The following is a 21,417-nucleotide window of genomic DNA, read 5'->3' on the forward strand; positions in this document are numbered from 1 at the left end:
AGCCACCAGGTGTGCCAGGGCAGAGGTGGCCAGGGACAGCCCCTCGTGGCCTGGGCACCCCCAGCCGTTCTGGGAGCGCCTCAGTGGAGAAGCCGGGGCTGGGGCCATCCCTGGGGCCTCGTGCAGCTGCAGAGAAACATTAAAGAGTGAGAGCTGCTCCCTGCCTGCCTGGAGTCTGTGGGGATGGGAGGGCTACCACGACCTCTGGGCCACACACCCACGTTGGGAGGCTCCTCCTGGAGCCCCTCAGCTGCCCTGCACAGCCTGCTCCCCCTCCCCAGGATCCATAAATACTGCAGGTATTTATGGTATATATTATATATATACATATATATACAGGTATATATACAGGTATATATTTATGGATCACCCCAGAACTGACAGCACTGCCTGGGCAAGGAATGCCTGGAAACCTGCAGCAGTCCACAGAAACAGAAAATAACTCTTGTTAAACCATAAAAAGGGAATTGGCACCTGGGGATCCTTCCTGAGCACGTGAAGCGCTGTTGGAAAGCCTGGGGGGGAGAGAGGCACGGCACAGTTTGGGGGATAAACATGGAAATCAGTCACAGGACGAGTCTGTGGCTCACCAAACTGAATTTAGAGTTACAAAGGTTTGTTACAGGGCTGGTGTGGTGACAGAGGAAGGTCCCAAAGTGCTCCCACTGAAGTCCTTCAGGGAAAACCAAGCTGAGCAGCCAGTGACTCCAAGCTACACAGTCCAGGGGATCGCTGTGACCTTCAGGCCCCAGTGGAAGCAACAAAACTAGAATAAAGATGCCTTAAATTGACAAAAACCAATCTTTAATTTTATAAATGTTCACTCAACTGCTGAATCCTTACAGCTGTTTCAAAGTTCTTTCAAAATTCAACCGTTTTCAACAAAAGCACAAACCCCATTTCCACGGTTTCCTCGTGAAACAGTTGCCAGTTGCACATGAACAAAGCAGGTTAATACAAATAACTATGAAATCAGGGTAAGTACTGATCCTAAGTAGCAATGAAATGATTAAAGAGACAGGAAGATCCTCCTACAGCACGACAGTCCTTCAAGGCACGGGATGCATCCACAGTTCCACAGGGTGACTGAGAACCAGCAGTCACCACCAGCACTGGGGCAGGGTTTGCTTCATGGCTTGAGGGGAATCTGCAGCAAATCCGAGAGGGAATGGCCCTTGGGAGGCAGCTCCTGGTACGGGCTAAGAACTACACATAACCTCTAACCGTGCCGTGGGAAGGATTATTTCCCTAATACAGACATGCACTTTAAATAACTAATGTTCTGCTTCTTATTCTTCTGGAATTTCTGCTAATACCACCTGTACCAGCACTGACCACGCTTCCTAGGCGAGTTCCTGCAGGAATTCATTCCTTCCATCCAAGAGTTTGAAAACCGTTGTCCAGACCCAGATCATTAAACTTCTTCTGAGGGCGAAACCGGAGCTCGGCCAAAGGCTGGGCTCGATTTTCTGCGAGGTCTTCTCCAACCTCAGCCATCCTGGAGATCCCTGTCCCCACCAGGCTCCAGTCCCAGCTCCACACCGTTGTGCCACGTTGCCAGAAGAAGCTTTTCCCTGTTAGGTCTGAGGCTTTCCCCCGGGAGAGGAGCGCGGGGAGGGCGGAGCGCTGCGCTCACAGCGCCGTGCTCTCCGTGTCATTGTCAATGTCCAGCAGGAGGTGGTTGTGCAGCTCTCTGCCCGCCGGCTCTGCAGGAAGCTCTGGAGGAGGGTTTGGAGGTGGCTCTGGAATACTGGAATTAGAGTCTGCACAAAAAGGGAACAGCAAGTTTAGCAGCCGGGCCAGGGCCGGCTCATTGACTCGGCAATTCCTGCGCATTTCCTTAGACAGAGAAGGGAAAGCAAAGATCAACGCAGGCTCCTGGAACTGAGCTGGCCCCAAAGGGCTGAGCCCAACTGAACAGCTCGGATTGCTCCTCCTACAGACCCTGCTTCAGTCCTGGACAGAGTAACAGAAACCCACTTCTTCCTGAAGGAGGGAGGACAGATCTGATTTAGGATCAGATTCCACAGTGCCCCTGGAGAGCTACTCTGGACTTTCATGTCAAAACACTCAGCAAAAGAACCTGGCACCTAAATCATCCACTAGGGAACACCACCCGTGCCTTGGAGAAGCAACAGGAACGAGGATGGTGGCAAAAGGAGGCAGAAGTTATTCACACCAAGTGCAGATCAAACCTCTCTCCTGTGTAAACAGGGCATGTCATGGTCTTTGCCTCTTCTGAGGAGAGGACTTTGTTCAAGCCAAGGTGTCCAAGAAGGATCACAAAATGCTGCATCTCTGGTGACTGACTGCCCTGGCAGCTAGGATGATCACACCAGAAAAATCCCTAGCAGCTCAAAAAAAGGTAACTGAACATCTTGTCAGGATTTTGGAAAGCTGATTTATAATATGCCATGACATCCCTTACTGCAGTCCAGCAGCTGCTCCACACAGGAAGTAATTTAGATAACTTAAATCAACAGAAAATCCAAATAAAAGCCTTGTTTTCAAGCACAGGAGGTGCAGACAGGCATCCTAGAGAGACTGGGACTCGTAACTCAAGCATGGAGTCCTGAAGTTAACCCAGAAGTTACTGGTTGAAGGTTGCTGAGCTGAATGACCTGGAAGGAGGGAAAGCAGCCCCTGCCCTGCTCCTGAGCCCCAGCCCCACGCAGCCTGCAGGGATCTGTGTCCTGGGATGCTGCAGGGACCAGCTGCAATCCCATCTCATCTGGCCTGGCACTCAGCAGGAAACTAAACCACAGAATCCCAGAATGGTTCGGACTGGAAGGGACCTTACATCGCATCCCATCCCACCCTCTGCCACGGCAGGGACACCTGCACTACCCCAAACCCCTGGGGGCTGCTCTGGGATGCTGTGACACGGGGAGGGAGCGTTGTGACACAGGACAGAGCAGTGACATCGGATACACAGCGAGCCTCTGCACGGAACACAGCAGCTCTGGGTTCTCCGTTCATGGAGACAGCACAAGGTGAGAGTGGCCAGGAGACACCGAGAGCTTCACATTCTGCTCTCCGAGGCTTTAGTGGGTTAATGGAGCAGCAGCAGCCCCTCTCTGGCCATGCCCGAGGGACACACACAGCAGGGCACTGGGGGTTAGTAGTTAGCACACAAATCATTAGCAATTAGCAATTAGCAACAGTGTCGGCCAATCAGGGGCCTGTTCCTTACCATTGCACTTGCCAATACAGTTCCTACTGAATGCTGGTCAAACATCTGGATTATTTAATAAAACCTTTGATTAGAATATTCTAGGGCTTCTTACTTTTACACCATAAATAGAATTTGAGGCATTCCTAAAGTCCAGTACATGGACAAAGGAGTATCCTGAGAACAGTTCAGAATTCCTGCTCAGGGATTATTATGAGGTTTGCTGGCACCTTAATTTTGTTCCCTCATTCCACTCGTTAAGGTTCAATTAAAAACAGCAGTTGCACACTGTGAATTAGGGAGTCTGTAAGTGCTGGTATGTGCAGGTGTGAATATTAGAGCAGACACTCTTATGTGGCAGGTGGTGGTGTTAATTCAGATTATTAATCCTTTAAAAACACATTGATCTGGGAAAGGTGGATGCTTTAGTATGGAGTGTACTGCTGGAGGTGAGCCTGAGTGTCACTTCAACCCCTCCCCAAGTGGATTTTAGCTAAACAGGCTGGATCTTCTGGGTCCCTTGACCAGTTTTGGAGAGAATCCTCCCTCAGGAGCTTTCCTTTCCCAGTTCCATTTCCAGTTTCCTTTCCCAGCTCCATCCTGTGTTTACAGCACACAGCTGGGCCACTTTGCTCTGCTCTGCAATCCCCTCTGGCAGGTGCCATTCAATTCTGGTGAAGCAGCCCCAGCTAGATGTTAATTACAAGACAAGGATTTCTCCCATTACACTGGGGTAAAACAAACCCTCCCTGTCTGCTGTCATTGAAGCAATTTCCTCAGAACCAGGAAAACCCTAAAGGGAAAATAAATATGGTCCAAACTATGAAACACTTGGAAATTTAGATTAAGTCTTTCCCTGAATTTTGACTCATTAGCACAGCTGCTGCTGTTAACTTCATTGTAAAGTGCTGTCAAGACTCAGAGCCCAGCCTCACTTCTGACTTCAGCCTGGGAATAAATTATCCTCATATTTTAAATATACTGACAAAAGTACAGTCAGGAGAAGTCAGTTATTTTAAAAATCAAAGCTACTTTTTAGCTGCTTAAGCAGCTCATTAACTGCTGGTTTTATTGTGGAATCCCACCAGGGGCAGGGACACCTCCCACCATCCCAGGCTCCTCCGAGCCCCATCCAATCTGGCCTTGGACATTTCCAAGGATCCAGGGGCAGCCACAGCTCCTCTGGGCAACCTCTTTCTCCAATTAACAAAACCCCCCAAACCTAAATGATTTCCAGGCTGACCTCTCAACCCAACAGTGACTCCAGCATCCTGGCTGCCAACAGGCAAATGTGGAGCTAAGCGGGGCAGGAGCCGTGAGCTGCAGTGTGCTGGGCAGCTCAGGAGGCAGCAGCACAGCCTCAGCTCTCACACCTGAGCAGGGGAGTCAGTGGAGGTGGGCACGAGCTGGGGCTGAGCAGGCAGAGCCAGCAGTGAGCCTGGAAGCCAACGTGCCACGGTTCAGGTGCTGCTGGGGCTCTTCTGCCACTGCTTTAGTCGCATCAGCCTGGATTTTGCCAAAAAAAAAAACCCCTCAGAGCGCTTCAAAATAACTGCAAAGCTAAAGTGAGAGCTACATTAGAATGTAACCACAAACCACCAAACTGTAGGAAAATCAGTATGATTTTTTAATGTTTTTTTTTTTGCCTGCACTGAGGAGAACAAGCCTGTTGGAAACAGGTCACTCATCACACCTGACCTGGGGGCCTGGTGTGAAGTGCTAATTCTTTACAGGGACTTAAGGAGTAACTTCATGTTCACAGGCCTATTACAACTGAGCAGCAGAGGCCTTGAACTCTCCTGCAGGCAGAATGCTATGGAGGGAGGAGGTACAGAGCTGGCAGAGCACGTCTCCTGTGTGAGGATGAGAACACAGGGCTGGCAGAGCACAGTTCCAAGCGCATGTCCGAACTCAAGCTACAAACAGGAGCAGTTTAGCTGCAATTGCAGTTTCTGTGAGTACAAACCTTATTCGCAGTAACCATCCCCACCTGTGAAGGCATTGGGGTAGAGCTGTTAGGCAACAGAATGGATACTCTGCATTCAATTACATTAGTCCAATTCTAGAGAAGCTGCAGTGTCATGGGAAAGTTTTGACCGTTATTAATTATAAGTAGATTTATAAGCATTAGTCTCCCACACTCGGTATTCTCTTGCTTCAGAATTTCCCAGAATAAGCAGCGACTCAGCAGGAGAACATTCCAAAATCTGCTGGTTTTGAACAGCCTCAGCAATTACATTAAAAAAAATAAACTTTATTAAAGTAACATTAACCCAATCAAATTGGTAACTACAAGCTTCATGAAGCTTCTGTGAGAAGACAAAAGTTTCTTTACTTTATGATTGTCTTAAAACAAGGATTGCCCTTAAAATGTGAAGCTCTATAAACATTGACCTAAGAAATACAGTTTAATACAAGTGATTCTTCAGCTTCTGGATGTCCAACTTAAATGCACATCAGAAGGTTCTGTTCTCATAAGGTGAGACATTCTCTGCATGTTCTGCCTCCTAGAACACGTGTCAGTGACCACTTGTGCCCTGTCCTTATCTCAGTATGTGCTGCAATCCACCATCCTTGGCTACATCTTCTCCCTCCTCCAAATATTTGCTTTTTTGGCAACAGATGTACAAGCAGAACTGAGTGCCAAGATGCTGAGCTGGAGACAGCCCCAGAGAGCTGCTGTCACAGTGTTCAGCTTCCAAATAGGAAAAAAAAACAACAAAAGTTCATCTCCACTTGCCCCCAAACACTTCTGCCTCAGGAAGGACACCCTCGTGTGCAGAGCAGCTGGGTGGGCATTTAACTGGAAATGAGCTATGGAGTGTTTTAAGTGTGATTTGTGCTTTCTGGTTTCCCCCCACAGTAACTCCCAGCTACAATGGCTTCACACTGCCAGGCCCCAGGGAGACAGCACTGAGCTGCAGCAGAGATTCAAACCCTGCTGGCTAGAGGCTGAGATTTGGGGGGTGGTTCTTTACAGCCCTTCCCAACCCAAATCACTCTGTGTTTCAAAGAGAGCACGGGAGAACAATGTCTAGCAGGTTTCAGAAGGCACACGGGGGAGGAGGATGCACTCACCTGTGACTATCTTGGACGCCGTTTGCGCGGGGTTTGCAGCCGTCCCATCTGCAGGCAGCTGCGAGGGAGGGTGAGGCGGAGGGGGGACACTGGGTCTGTTCCTGGGCTTGGGCACGGGCCGTGGCCGGGGCAAGGAGCCGCTCTGAGGTACGCAGGGAGCCTGGCAGGGCTCGGGGGGCACGGCCGGGGGGCTGCCCGGGTGCTTCCCCAGCGGCGGCGTGCCCGGAGGAGTGGGAGTCTGCGGCTGGGACAGCGAGGGGCTCTGCTCTGCTCCCTGCTCCGCGGAGCCTTGGCTGCTGCCCTTGGGCTGCAGGGGAGGAGTTGCCTGTGCTGGGGGCTGCGGGGGCGGGTGGCTGGGGGCTTGGATGGGGGAGAGGCTGCTGGAGTATCTCCGAGGTGCAGAAACCTGGCAAGGGGAGGATGTCTGGGCTGCTCCTTGGTTTGCATGTTGAGCAGGAGGAGAAGAGCTTCTGGCTGGTGGTTTTGGAGAGACAGAAGGTGGCTGAGCAGCTGGGGAAGAGCTTTGGCTTCCTGGCTGCCCCGGAGGGGGGTTGGCTGGTTTGGGGGGGGCTGGTGCTGGCTTCTTGACAGCTGTGGAGAGAAGAGGGGAGATTCCAGCATCAGCGACTGGGGGTGTCGCAGGGACATGCAGCCACAGGACACGGGCAATGGCTTCCCACTGACAGGGAGTGGGCTCAGATGGGATACAGGGAAAGAATTCCTCCCTGGCAGGGTGGGCAGGCCCTGGCACAGGGTGCTCAGAGCAGCTGTGGCCGCCCCTGGATCCCTGGCAGTGTCCCAGGCCAGGCTGGACAGAGCTTGGAGCAGTCTGGGACAGTGGAAGGTGTCCCTGCCTAGGGCAGAGGATGGAACAAGATGAGTTTTAAAGTCCCTTCCAGCCCAAACCATTTTGTAATTCTATGATTCCAAACCAAGCTCCCAAAGAAAACGATTTGCAGCACAAAAAATCCTCAGGTATGTTATCCAAATAAAATGGTGCATTACCAAGTGCAAGCATTGACTGGTCAATAGCTTTTGAGAGAGTTTGTTAAACAGCACTGTGACACTATCACCATTCAGAGAGTCCAAAAGTCACAGCTGCTTTACAGCCAGGCCTTGGGGACAAGCCAAGAGATTAAACTGCTGCCTGTGTAAGGGCAGAGATGCTGATAAAGTTATTTTAGCAGCATTTTTGCAGTACATCAAGGCTTGGAACACAGTGGCTTGAAAAGCAATAAACACACACCTCTCCTCAGGGCGTGGGGACTGGGACCAGCAGCGTTCTGGGGCTGGGTGACAGAGAGCTGGGAGGTGCTGGGCACTGCCTGGCCCGGGGCAGGGCCTGCCTGGCTGCCGTTCCTCACCGGTGGAGGAGTGGCTGAAGACGTGCTGTCCTTGGATTTTGAGGTACTGGAAATCAAAAAGCCCACGTTAGAGATGGTTGTAACGCGCCTCGTGCTGCAGCCGCTCCTCTCCAAACCGTGCTGTGGATCAGATATCAGGGAAACAAATGGCATGGGAAGCATCGTCAAGCCCTGGCACAGGTACCCAGGGAAGTGGTGGAGTCACAGTCCCTGAAGTGCTCAAACAACACGTGGATGTGGCACCTGAGGGCACGGATCAGAGGTGAACGCTGGCAGTGCTGGCTCGTGGCTGATGGTGGAGGATGGGCCAGCTGAGCTGGCTCTGGGCACGGTCCCCTCCTGTGGCTGCGCACCTGCAGCCTCCTCTCTACATTTAGAGTCACCTGCAGCAATTTAGCCCTCAAAAGAACCAACTTTACACACTTCTCCTGGCACTCTGCAACCCCCATTTCTCCAGGTGCTGTTAGTAAACTGTGAGTACTTGCACAGAGGCTGTGCAGATTTTAAGTGCAACTTTCAGACACGACCCGCAGGGTTTTGTTTCAGCTGCCTCTGCCACAAAAGCCATCTGTGGAGGAAATACTGGTCTGCAGGGGATTTCCAAATGAGCTGGTTTTGTAAACAAGCCACCTGAGAACAAGTTTTGTGCCCAAGAGTCAGTGCTGCATCAAACCCCAGCGTGGGGTTTCACCCTGAGATGCCAAGGCTGACATTTGGAAGGCTTCACACGTGGTTTATCACAGCTCTCAGACCACTGAAGAGCTCAGAGCAAAGTGCTGCTTCCACCTCACAGGAGGAAGTCAGGCTGCTACATTAGCCTTGGAGACCAGGGACACAACTGCAGAGCTTCAAGAGAAATTAAACTGCAAAGAGCCTGTGTGCCTATTTGTCCTGAAGAAACTAACCCTGAAATATCGTAAACTGACTGCCAGTTTTCCAGTAAACAAGTCTGCTCATCACCAACACTTGCTACAGACAAATAAACGAAACAAGACATATCCAGATAACGTGTACAAGAGACAACAAACGAGACCAACAGCTTTCTGGTACTGCCACTGCAGGTTTTGCTCTTTCAGCAGCAAACTGGTATCACCTGTGTGCACATCTCTAGAACACAACCTGGGAAGGTCAGTGTGGACAGTAGAAACAGAGTCTATATTTGTATTTTTCAACATCATTTTTTCCCCCAAGAGTTCCACTAGCTTAGAAGATGAACTCCAGAACAGACAGAACGATGGATGTTATGGAAGACGAATTCTGGAATATCCAGAATCATGGATGTTATTTCCCAAAACCAATTCTGGAACATCCAGAACCGTGTGTGTAATCTCAGAAGCCCAACCCTGGAAGCACAGCCATGGCACGGGTGGGATGTGCCACAGGAGGGATGGGGCACAGGAGGGATGGGGCACAGGAGGGATGTGCCACAGGAGGGATGGGGCACAGGAGGGACGGGGCACAGGTGGGATGTGCCACAGGAGGGATGGGGCACAGGAGGGATGTGCCACAGGTGGGATGGGGCACAGGTGGGACGGGGCACAGGAGGGATGTGCCACAGGTGGGATGGGGCACAGGTGGGATGGGGCACAGGTGGGATGGGGCACAGGTGGGATGGGGCACAGGTGGGATGGGGCACAGGTGGGACGGGGCACAGGTGGGACGGGGCACAGGAGGGATGTGCCACAGGAGGGATGTGCCACGGGTGGGATGTGCCACGGGTGGGATGTGCCACGGGTGACACCGCTTTGCTGCCGGAGCCGCTGCCAAGCCGCTGCCAGCTCAAGCCCTGCCTCTTACCTGGCATCCTCCGTGCCCGGAGCCGGGGGCTGCTCTGCAGGGGGAGCAGGAACAGCCCCGGGGCCGGGCTCAGCCCCGGCAGGCGGGCAGTGCTGCTCGGCCGCGGGCTCGCAGGGCGGCAGAGGCGGCTGGAAGGCCGGCGATGTGAGCTTTCTGTTTACAGTGCCACATCGCCGAGGGGTCGCGGGGAACTCCAGCACCTTCACACCAAAGCTACAGAGAGAAGAGAGAGTGAACACAGCGGGCAGCCACCCCCAGGGGCTGCAGCAGCAGGACTCGGGGTGTCCCACCCCCAGACGAACCCCGACATGCAAAGCAGCGACGAGGAAAGCTCCGCTGGCTGCACGACACCACCGTGTTAAATGAAAGCTTCCACTGGCTGCAGAACACCAGCAATGTTAAGACATGCAACAGGATTTGGCTTATCCCCGCAGAGGGATAAGCTAAACGTCAGTGAACAAACTACTCAATTACATTTGGAGACAAACACCGATGACAATGAGGTCAGAGCACTCAGAATCTCACATGTAAATACAGACTTTTCCTTACGTACCACAGTAGCTCCTCACTAAATGTATTTTGCCACATGAATTTTGTTTCTATCGCACACTAAGTTGCAGCAGAGATTCAAAGAAAAGCTACTGGATAGAGGCTGTGATTTGGGGGCTGGAGTGAGGAATCTTTACAGTTCTTTCCAACACAAATCATTCTATTTGTGTTTCAAGGAGAACAACGGAGACCTCAACTCTAACAGGTTTTAGAATGCATACAACACAGTCATTCTAGAAAGTATTTTATTCTTGTTGTGTTAAACACTGGATCTCAAACTGATTTTCTTCCTCCTCTGTGAGTGCTGACAAATTTGCATGTGGCTGGTCACAGCTAACAGGTAACAACATTTGCATCAACAGCTAAAAACAAGCACATCACTTGAATACTCATGATGAGTGATAAGAATGAACATTACACTACATGTTATATGGGAAACAGCACGTTTTACTGGGAGTTTTTAGCATTCTACTGCTTGCTGTGGCAATACTGTACCATCATCAACTCAGAAGTCTTATCATGAAGGCACCAGGTGACACCACCTCAGCTTATGGGCTTTGAAAGAGAAGCCATGGAATACCAGAAGTTAGAGAGATGCTACTGCAGACCCTTCTGCTCCACTGAATCTTAGACCACCCCCAATCTGTGCCAGGAGAATGGAAACTGGGAGCAGCGATATCTGGTTGGGATTTATCATGCAGAGTGTAACTGGAAGGAAGTAACAGTACATTACCTTTGAGCCATCCTCAGGCTGCAACAACAGGAAATAAATCACTATTGTTATCCACAGCATTTCCATGAAATTCCTCTCCTGACACCAGTGAAGGTGTCTGATTGAAGCCTCATTGGAAGAGGGCTATAATGGACCCCTAAAATGAGAATTACACCTACCTTTCCTTCTTCAGCAAATCCCCTTCCATCACAGTCATGCTCAGAGGCCTCTTCCTCTCCAGGGTCCCACATTCATAGTCATTCCCAGTGTGTGACAAGTGATTGGAATTAACAGCAGGAACTGCCACGAACGCCCCAGACACGTTGAAATCTTCGTCTGGAAGAGGGACAGGCAGAATGCCTCCTGAGACACACACACACATCCCCAGGGGGGCACGAGCCACTGAGGGTGACCAGGAGGGGAATGTAAAATTGCTGAGCTGTGGCAGGAACTCACCTCCAGGGAAGAACCAGTCTGCATGCTGAATAATGGGCTCAATAACTGCTACCACGTGCACTGAAGTGGCTGCTGCCATTTCAGCCAGGGATCTGCAGGAGAGATTGGAAAGACACTTTATTGAGAGTTCCCTCAAAATAAGAAAATTAAAATCAATTCAGACTACCTAAATAACAACTTAGGCTAAGCATGATGGATCAGCTCCTCAGTACCAGAGAAAGAGCAACTGTGCTGGGCTCCAGACTATCCAGTAGCGTTCACAGCTTTTGGAAACACCCCCAAAAACCTTCCTGCCTCAAAGGACCTGGAGGCATGGGCTGAAAGAACACTTGAAATAATTTTTAGGTAAACAGTTTGGTACTGTGAATAGACTAAAGGATTTAAACCTATCAATTCTACAGCTTCACCCAGTTCTGCTTTGTAGCTTTCTTAAAAGAACTCACCCTTCATTCTTTGCCCACAACAAGTTGGGGCCCAAGACTATGGCGATGTTGCTCGGTGTCATTTTGTTAACGTCACTGTTCTGGGCAAGCTTGGCTAAAAATTTGATTAAATACCTTCAAAAAGGAAAGAAAGAATTAAACAACAGAAACCATGAGCATCTCCTGTTGAAATCAAGTAAATAAAAATTTGAGAACTTGTAAAAAGAGCTCCCAACAACATGGAAATGAGATGAGCAGCCTTCTCGCCTGGCAGCTGCCCAAAGCTTCTGCTCCTGAATCATGAAAGTTGAACTGGGTAGCAAAGAAAGCAGCTCCCATCTTAGCAAAACACAACCACAGAAATATTATACTTCCAGAGAAAAACACTTAGTTTCAGCTAGTTTCATGTCCTGTAATGGAAATTGCACATTTCTAGGAACCACCAGAGCTGGTTTTGTTCCGGTTCAATTCCAAAATGCAAACCCAAAAGGAAAAATGAGATGTTTACGATATATCCAGGCGATTTTTCTAAGACTGGAAACTACAGCAAAGAGCAGAGCAGGAGCCATAAGTAGAAAGGCTCTGTGCATCACTATTTCCTGACAGTCAATAGGGAATTAATCTGAGGCCACTGCTGCACGAAATAAGAGGTATTTTTATAAATCCCACTGAATTTGGCCAAGAAAAGCACACCTGGATTAGAGTTTAGTTTAATTGGCTTTGAGGTGCAAAGCAGCTGAGCTAAGAGATGTTCATACCTACCTGAAGTTAACGCGGTAATGCTCAGGTAATCTGTTACAAATCCTCCATAACTCTTGGAGCTTCTTATCCTGGTCCTGAATACTGAAAGGACAAAAAAAAAAAAAGCCACAACTTCTTACTTTCAGGGCAGAAATTAGTTGTTTCTGAAGTGACAGAGAGATGATGGTATAAACTTCCATTTATGCCAAATAGATGTTTTATACTCAGCAACCTGCTTGTCAGATCCCTGAATCATCTCTACCTGCAACAAAAGTGCCTGAGCATCAATACTGTGCAGCCTGAAGCAGCCCCAAGAGTTAAATAAAATAGATACTTCACCACATTTTGTATTGAGCTATTTATTATTTAAAATAATTTGTTATATGAAATACCCGTTAGTGAAATAATAAATAACTGTGTGAGATTGGCTGTTTCTTTTGACTTCATCTACGAATAATCAAATTTAATAGAAACACGCAGCATGACTTTGTCTGTAGTTATTTCTGCTTACTTTGCAGCTTGTGTCCACTCCTCATACAGGCTGTAGGTCATGAGAGGCTCTGGCAGCTCCCGCAAATAGGATTTCAAGGCACCTGCAATGCAGACAGGGACAGCTTGGCTCCTCAGGCACTCCTTTCAGACTTCAGGGAAAATTCTGCCCCTCACATTTGCAGTTTTATCTGTGCAATAAATTTCAAGTAGCAGGGAAAGTGGCAAGACCTGACACTTGCACAGTGGAACTGCTCAGATCTTAACACAAAGGGTCTGTCAATAACTAGTGCAATATGATAGAAACATGCTATAAAACTCTGAATCATCTCCTCAGGACAAAGGATTTATAAAGATGTACTGAAGGTCTACACATGGCTCTAACCTACCTTGACCATGTTAACACTCTTGTCATGAGACATGTGACAGTTGGGTCATTATGATCACCTGAATTTTCCACACCATTATCACAAATACATCAGGTGTGATCAGCACACTGCACTTACCTGTGTCAAACTATGCACTGAACTTCCAACTGATTGTCACTTCTCCCAGTTTAACTGTGGAGATCAACACCTGAACAGCACAAAGCTGTGTCATATCCATTTACACCTGGTTTGGACTCACAACACTCCCAATACCTGCAACAGCGTGGGGATCTGAGTAAAACTCATCAAGCTGGGAAGTGGAACAGTCCAGGGCAGCTTTCAGCTTTTTTAACTTGGAGGCTCCAGCAGCAATTCTGAACAAGCCCTGCATGGCAGAAATAAAATGGGTTGATTGGTAACCACACACTGGCACAAGCATGGAGCAGCACCAGATTTACAACAGCCTCCTTCAGAACATTCCAGCTCTGGTGCCTTCCCCTGACAGTTATAACCCAGCTGGCCCTTCACGTGTCCTGTCACCGTCCCCTGCCCCTGGCTCAGCTCTTCCACGCCCTTGGCCCATTCCAATTTTCACTGGAAGTGCATCCACCTCCAAGACACTTCACACAGTGCCGAGGTTCTTCTGTTGCGAAACATTTACCAACTATTTAATGAAGAAATTAGTTAAGCAACATGTTAACAAACAGACACCAGTTCATGAGCTTGGCTGGGCCCTCTTCCCCCGCTTCCTGGCCTGTGATGTGGAATCACCCACCTCCTCTCTCATCCCCGTTTCCAGGAGCATCATGACACAGGCTTCGATAGGAACTGCGATTTCCCGCCCGCTGCGCTTCAGATGCTCTTCCAGGGGAGTTCCAAAAGCTGGTTTTTCAGTCCATTTGTCTAAGTTGGAGAGTATCAAAACACTGAGCAGGATATCTACCAAACCCTTGAATTATAGCCCAGGCAAGAAAAGAAGAAAGCCTCTAGTACAGCACAGAAACGTTCAGACTACAGCAGGAGTTTTACAGCCCTTGATTGGTAAAGTCCCTTGGATCAGGAGCAAAGAGAAAATGAGGCTGCTGGTGGTCAAGAAAAAAATACTTCTGCATCTTTCTGAATGGAGTATCACATACAAATTCTGTGTACAACTGGAATTACAAATGACAAACCTCAACAAGTGCCAGCACAAGGCTGCACATTCCAGTAACACTGATTTAGCTCCAGTCTGCAAGAATCTGTGAGGAAAATTTTGTTTGGACTGCATGACCTGGGCTGATTTTTGTTTTAACTCTATTTAAGGTGAACAAAAACTGAGCTGTTAATAAAAAGTTTATTCCTTAAATTTAATTCCTTATATCAGCAAATTACAATGGATGTTAACAGCCCCAGTGTGTCACATCAGAACCACCACGGTGACAGCCCAGCACCGTAACATTCAAATTTCAAATTAATTCTTTGATCTTGTTTAACTCCAATTGGCATAAATTTCTCCAAATTGAATGTGAATTTCTTCTTTCCTACAATTTACGTTCTGACCCATTTCTGCCATTTCAACTGAAAAAATGCAGATGTAAAAGGTTATTGTTAGTACAGATGTGTTATTTCTTTTATGTGGAAAAGAGGCCAAGAAAGACAAAAGCTTCAGAGGACTTCAAAGAGCGCTCTGAAGGCAAAGTGTTTCTGCAAAGGATTTAATTCACCCCTTTTCTTTACAAAACCACATCCATCACCTCCCTTGTCAGGTTTTAGTCCCTCTCATTCATAAACACACCGTGAGATGAACATGGCATTTCCCAACCTTAGCAAATTACAGCAAACATTAGGAAAAGAAACCTCAGCACTTGTTCAAAGTCCCGTCCCTGGAAGTGTCCCAGGATGGGGCTTGGAGATCATGGAAGGTGTCCCTGCCCACAGCAGGGCTGGCACTGGGTGGGCTTTGGGGTCCCTTCCAACCCAAACCTAAATGGGATTCTAATTTACACAGCAGCCAGAAACACAACGTGAGAAATTCCCCACATTCAGCCACCGTGGTTCTCAGCCACCTTCTAGGGAGTCTGTTCTGAAGCACTGGCTGCTCAGCTGCCCTGTACAAACTCTCCAGGCACCAAAAACAAATTTCAAGCAGCCGTATCCACAAAGAACCTTCTGCACAGCTCTGCTGCTGCAGCAGCATCACCTCTGCATTCCCTCCTCTCCCACACTGAGCAGATATCCCACACCATTTTCCACAATGCTCCTACTGATTTATGCATTGAATTGGTTCATCTTTTACAACCTTCATCAGCTGAAGACACCTGAGCCTTCCTCAGCTCAGACTGTATTTGCCCTCAGACTCTGTTCACCTATTTCTCCAAGGATTCAGAGACAGCACAGCCAGTATTTCAGAGAGTAGTTTCCGAAACACACGCTGCATCCTCATCCCAAATCATCAGTGAGACACCTCAAAGTCCCCTGACAGTAAAAGCTTAGCAGCAGTTCCAGCTCTTCTTAGGGAAGAAATGAAGCTGTACAGTTCAACTTTTTAACAGCTGATAATCAGCACAAGAACCCAAACTTCCCATTTCCCAGCAGTGCCCACTAGGAAAGAGGATTGCACAAAATGAGGGGGGAAGAAGATCAAGCTCCTTATAATCCATGGAGTTTTCCTGATAATCACCTGTAATCACCCAAGAACCAAATCACAATGACACTTTCATTGGCCTGAAGAGCCAGGTGTGACTTAGCAAAAGGGCACAAAGAGCTAAGCAAATAGAAAAATCCTTCCTTTACCCTCCTGGGTATCAGAGAGAGCCTTAATTAATATTTTATTAGTGTGTTAAACATGTCTGGAGAACTCCGGAGAACACAAAGATGGAATTATGCTTGGGAATGTAAAATTGTTAAGCAGATCAAAATGGCCTTATTAAATCAGTCTGCATGCAAGAGAATCAAGATAGAGGAGGAGAATATTGTGCATAGGTGGCATAGGCAAGGAGAAGGATCAGCCAGAGCACAGGTTACTTTACCTTGATGGGCTTGAATTTCGGGTAGGACCTTTTCTATGACTGCTAATGCTTTTCTATGGTAATCTGCTTGTGCTTCTAATAACTGAGAACAGAAGCCACATTTTAAAAACAAAAAGAGCATTAGCTTCTGATGAGCACATAAGACAAGACTAAAGGTTTAGCACACAAAATGTCATCTCTGAGAACTGAGTGTGTGTGCCCAGCTGTGCTGAAGCAGAGCCCCAGTGCCAACACTCACCATGACAAAGCAGCGGGCGTACTCCCCCTCCTTGGACACGAAGCTGTACATGTCTGCAGCCAGCTGATCCTTTGGGAAAGATGCAAACCAGGACAGCAGATTTATCTCAAATCGTACAGACAGACAGATTTATTGTGTTTATTTTGCTGGCAGGAAGTTTGAACTAAGAAGCTGTAATGCACCTGCTCTGCTCCAACGTTCTTCAAGCAAAACCATCTCAAAATCTCAATTCTGGTTTATCCAACAAAGCAGTTGCCCCCTTCAGTCAAAAACATATTTCCATTCAGTCCAGTTATTTATAGCACTCAAAGACAAGTACAAGTTATGAAGTACAAGTTACAAATAAAATCGGTTTCAGTTCTCAGTACTCAATGGAGAATTTGCTGTTGAGAAGTGAAAATGAATGTGAACTGCTCAGAGCTGCTGAAAATGAATGTGAACTGCTCAGTGACAGCTAGCACGGTCCTGGGATGGCCCAGCTTCAGTTTCCTTCAGGTCCCTCCCACTGCACAGCTGCTCCATGGTCTGGAGCACCCAGACACCCTGAACATTCATGGCCAGGATGCAGCTGGCTCAGACTGAAACTGAAAATAATGTCAAATTCCCAACTTAGAAACGCCCAGGATGGATGGAGTTCCTCATTGAACTAAAGCAATCCAGAGATCAGCTGGCATGAAAATACCCCCAGGACAGACACTGTCACAGCCAGGTGATTCGCAGCTGCACAACTGGGCAATTCCATGGCAGGTGTGGAAGGGACACTCATCCTGTCCTTACCTTGCACTGCTCTACTTTATTTCCAGCTTCATCCATCTCCTCCTTTAGAGATTCTATTTTTGAAGGGTGCACTTGGAAATTTGTTCCTGAAGTCTTGTGGGCTTGGTTGTATCTGGGGGAAGAAAAGTTTCATTTGGTGAGAATCAATATTCAACACAAATCTGCATTTATTGGCCAGCTGGGAATTTCTTCCAACAGGAAACAAACCCCACAGTTGCTGAGGTTTTCCAACAGAACTAAAAGGTTCAAAACACACCATTCATGACATGCTGGCATAATCCACCAGCAACTACAAACATCACCAGGAATCCTGCACCTGCCCCAGTCTGTAGCATGGGTGTGGAATATCCTGAAAATGGCCCCACCAATTCTCAGGGCAGTGTAAAACCTTTTAAAGGGTGAGATGAACCACCCAGGACCCTCCCAGTGAGATGGCTCCACACAGGGCTGTAAAAGCACTTGGTGTGGTTACACAGAGAGATTCCTGCTCCCTCTCTAAGCTGAAAACCTCAATGATTCCTTATTTAAGTTAAACACTTGTATAACTGGAAACTGGATCTGTTTCCAACACTTTTCCAAATATGTATGGGCATGTAAGAACCCCAAAATCTTGATTCTGTTTGGATCTAGCAGTCATGGGTCCTCTTCTGGTGTAACTTAAACACAGTTTGTCCTTTTCCACCTAGTGCCTGCTCACAGCAGCATTTCAATAGCAAGCATGAGATGCCAACAAGGAGTTCACATGGACAGAAAAGCACTCAGTAACTAAAATGCTCTCCTACCTTCCCCTTGCAGAATCCCAGTCCAGCACTAGCTTTGCAAGCTGCTTCCTCTGCTTCTGAATATTTGGGATCTCTGTCTGAAATGAGAATTAGGGGCTTACATTGAATTTTAAATTGTGCATTGTAACAAATCACATGTTGTAGGTTTCACACCCACTTTCCACCAGTAACACAGGGCTCCTTTAAAGCAGTTTTTTAATACCAGCGCTGAGATAAACCACTTTTGCTCAGTTTATGCATCAATGCAGATGTGCTTCTCCCCCCAGGCTGAGCTCACCTCTGTCAGCAGGCACAGTGGGTCTATAACTTCTCTCTCAATCTGTACTTCATGCTGGGAGAGCTCCATTGCCAGTTTACTCTCTGCATCCCCACAGGTATCCAGCATTTTCCTGTAGGATTTACAGGAAATTGTCATGGCAGTTACCACAGACTGAAGAAGGATTCAAGGCAGAGCAGAGCTCTGGAAAGCTTTGTGCTAAAGCAAAGCATCCCTTTGTGGCCTCAACCCAACTGCTCTGTGCTCTCTTGGAGAAATCTGGGATAGGCAAGTGGTGTTATTAAACCTTTGTCTTCTAAATTCCTGAGCCATGACAACACTTTGGAGGCTTTTAGACATCCAGGTGATTATACCAGCCCTGAGGGCACAGAAATCAGTATTTATTTCCAAGCCCATCCTTCCATCTCACCACATGCAGGAAAAATTGCTCAATGCAGTATTTCATTCTCTCCTAAGCCCCTTTCATGTGAAGGTCTTAACACCCCAATTCCCAGCAATCCCATCCCCAGCAGTCTCAGGATCCAAACCCAGGACTTGACCTTCATTTTATGTTTGTTATAAGGAAAATCCCTATTCTGTAAGATTTTATCCAGGTTCAAATCTCCTGCAGTGGCTCAGAAATATGTTCTCAAATTTTCTAAGGTCATTCAACACTGTCTCCATAAGAATTCCCACCAGCAATGAAAAAACCCACTTGGCTCCAGGAACTCAGCACATGGAGGTTCATTTGTTTCAGCCACTTTCCTGTAAATTGCAAATAACCATGTTGCCAGGACAGATAAATTTGGGCTACTTTGAACTAGGAGCCATTAATGCTAATTGACATTATTTGAAGTCATTAATGTAAACCTGTAGAATTCAGTTTAAAATAAAAATGCAGTTTAATTGCAGAATATACATAATTTTAAACTTCAAATGGAGATGATAATTCTACTAACCCAAAGGAAAAAAAGCCATTTTAAAAGCTTTTATGATAGCAGAGAATCAGAATCCTCTGGAATGCAATTCAGCCTAAAACTTGTCACCAAATCATTCCAGAAAAAACTGCTTGCTCACTGTTTCTCCCTTTGGATTAGAGAAAGAATCTAGAAATATTAAGTTTTATTAGATTGAAACCAGCCTTTGTCCACCCACAGGCTCTAATTAGAGCCCTGCAGGCAATAAGATGTCAGACAGCAAGTCAGGAAAAGAAAGGCAAACACTTACCCCAGCAGAGTTTCATCACTCAGCTGGATGGATCCTTCTTGCATGTTTTGAGCCAGAGCTGTTAGAGGAAGTTTTTTCTATGGAACAGAAGGAACAATGCTTAGCTTAGTGCTGCTCACTCTTTCCAGCTTCCCCAGTACATCCCCTTAAGGTCTTGCTCCTCTTCCATATGGTTTCTATTACACAAACACAGCTCATTCTTGGACTCAAAGAAAATGCCAAGTCACAGAAAGTTTCAAGCCCCAGGACTCCTATTCTCAGGCACTCTGAAAAGCACTTTCTTCTCAGTTTCAGCTGGAATGACTGGCCCAAAGCATATCTCTACTGCCAAGGAGAGATAAACAGCTTTAAGCTGAGATTTAAGCAACCGGCTCGTCACGTCTCTCTCCCAGAGGTCCTGGTCTCTGCTCTCTGTTACTCAATAAAAGGAGAAAGTGTGAATGGGAATTATTTCTGGCTCTGATGCTTTAAGAAAACCAACCTGTGGTGTTGCTATGAGGGGCAGAAATCAAATGTGTCCAGAAAACCATTTCCAGCCAGCTGGAGGTGGCAGTGCCCAAGGACAGCTCCAGATCTGAGGGGCTGGCTCAGAGCTGCAGATTATTTTCCCCTAGCTGGGTGTCAGCAGAGCTCCAGGCACCCAGCAGACTGCAGGGGCAACAAGTGTCCTGGCACTGCTGAGGTGTGCCCAGGGTGCTGATGGGGCTTCACTGGGGTTCTACTGGGGTTTTACTGGGGTTCCACTGGGGTTTTACTGGGGTTTTACTGGGGTTCCACTGGGGTTTTACTGGGGTTTTACTGGGGTTCCACTGGGGTTTTACTGGGGTTCCACTGGGGTTTTACTGGGGTTCCACTGGGGTTTTACTGGGGTTCCACTGGGGTTTTACTGGGGTTTTACTGGGGCTCCACTGGGGTTCCACTGGGGTTTTACTGGGGTTCCACTGGGATTCCACTGGGATTCCACTGGGGTTCCACCTGGGTTCCACTGGGGTTTTACTGGGGTTTTACTGGGGTTCCACTGGGGTTTTACTGGGGTTCTACTGGGGTTCCACTGGGGCTCCACCTGGGGCTCCACCTGGGGTTCTATTGGGGTTCCACCTGGGTTCCACTGGGGTTTTTCACTGGGGTTTTACTGGGGTTCCACCTGGGTTCTACTGGGGTTCCACCGGGGTTCCACCTGGGTTCCACTGGGGTTCCACTGGGGTTTTTCACTGGGGTCCCAGCAGTGCCAGCAGCGAGCTGCTCTGACAGAGCAGGGCTCCCTGGGCTGCTGTGGGAGCTCTCCCAGGCACACCCAGCTGTACTCACGTGTCTCTTGTCAGGGTCTGTGCCATGCTGGCCCTGCAGACAGGCGATCAGTCTCTTCTGGGCCAGGTGGCACACGGACCTCACCGTGTCCAGGCGCCTCTCGATCTGATCGGCCCCGGGGGGAGAGGGGAGGAAGAGAAAACAACACAAAAACCAGAAGTTATTTCCCTGGCCTCAGCAGAAAAACCTTCCCCCCTGTACCACACGTCGCTCTGGGTTGCAGATTTCTCAAATTCTCCAGCTTACAAGAAGTGCAGCTGCTTAGCAGAAGTGCCTGACAGCAAAAATGCTTGGGGGGAGATTGGAATTGTTTGTTTTTTTCAGTGGTACAGAAATTCAGTCAGAGCTCATGGCACTGGAAAGTGGGAAAGGGAAAAAACATTGCCCTGCCTGGCATCTCAGCAAAAGGGAATCAGGGTGACACTTGCCATCTGAGATGAATGGCACATGCAGGTATCTAAGAGGCTGATTTAGGGAGAAAACTGTGGGAAAACCTCGTCATTTTCACTGTGACCTTGTAAAGTCATTACTGAAGACACATCTGACAGTTCCTTCCCACTGTACAAACCTGTACTCCGAGCTCCTCCTGCATGTCCTTCCCTGGCTGTTAAACACAAGGACAAAGCTCCCACATGCTGAGCAAAACAGTATTTTCAGGGAGAGACTACTGGGA

The 21,417-nt window shown here is 48.1% G+C and overlaps 1 protein-coding gene across 6 annotated transcripts in view; it reads right to left on the reverse strand.

Moving 5' to 3' along the window:
• Positions 1–782: 782 nt before the first annotated feature.
• ARHGAP17 (Rho GTPase activating protein 17) overlaps positions 783–21,417 on the reverse strand; it is a 40,917-nt gene continuing 20,282 nt past the window's right edge. Inside the window, exons 3-23 of one of the 6 annotated variants that reach the window (XM_014252731.2) lie at positions 20,745–20,849; positions 19,437–19,513; positions 18,231–18,342; positions 17,954–18,030; positions 17,172–17,283; positions 16,395–16,463; positions 16,157–16,238; positions 13,924–14,051; positions 13,422–13,533; positions 12,803–12,884; positions 12,313–12,393; positions 11,572–11,685; positions 11,129–11,220; positions 10,852–11,008; positions 10,694–10,711; positions 9,412–9,624; positions 7,497–7,660; positions 6,251–6,841; positions 5,139–5,162; positions 3,194–3,238; positions 1,630–1,763 (exon numbers count right to left, since the gene is read on the reverse strand). In XM_014252731.2, the coding sequence (XP_014108206.1) occupies positions 5,140–5,162; positions 6,251–6,841; positions 7,497–7,660; positions 9,412–9,624; positions 10,694–10,711; positions 10,852–11,008; positions 11,129–11,220; positions 11,572–11,685; positions 12,313–12,393; positions 12,803–12,884; positions 13,422–13,533; positions 13,924–14,051; positions 16,157–16,238; positions 16,395–16,463; positions 17,172–17,283; positions 17,954–18,030; positions 18,231–18,342; positions 19,437–19,513; positions 20,745–20,849 (2,409 nt within the window). In that variant the 3' untranslated portion in view covers positions 1,630–1,763; positions 3,194–3,238; position 5,139. Of the gene's footprint in view, positions 1,764–3,193; positions 3,239–5,138; positions 5,163–6,250; positions 6,842–7,496; positions 7,661–9,411; positions 9,625–10,693; positions 10,712–10,851; positions 11,009–11,128; positions 11,221–11,571; positions 11,686–12,312; positions 12,394–12,802; positions 12,885–13,421; positions 13,534–13,923; positions 14,052–16,156; positions 16,239–16,394; positions 16,464–17,171; positions 17,284–17,953; positions 18,031–18,230; positions 18,343–19,436; positions 19,514–20,744; positions 20,850–21,417 lie in introns of all 6 variants that reach the window. The other 5 variants (XM_014252730.2, XM_014252732.2, XM_014252729.2 and 2 more) reach the window with 5 other exon arrangements.

This window comes from Pseudopodoces humilis, chromosome 18, assembly GCF_049639895.1.
Source record: "Pseudopodoces humilis isolate 2021_Gansu_Grassland_sample_001 chromosome 18, ASM4963989v1, whole genome shotgun sequence".
NCBI lineage: Eukaryota > Metazoa > Chordata > Aves > Passeriformes > Paridae > Pseudopodoces > Pseudopodoces humilis.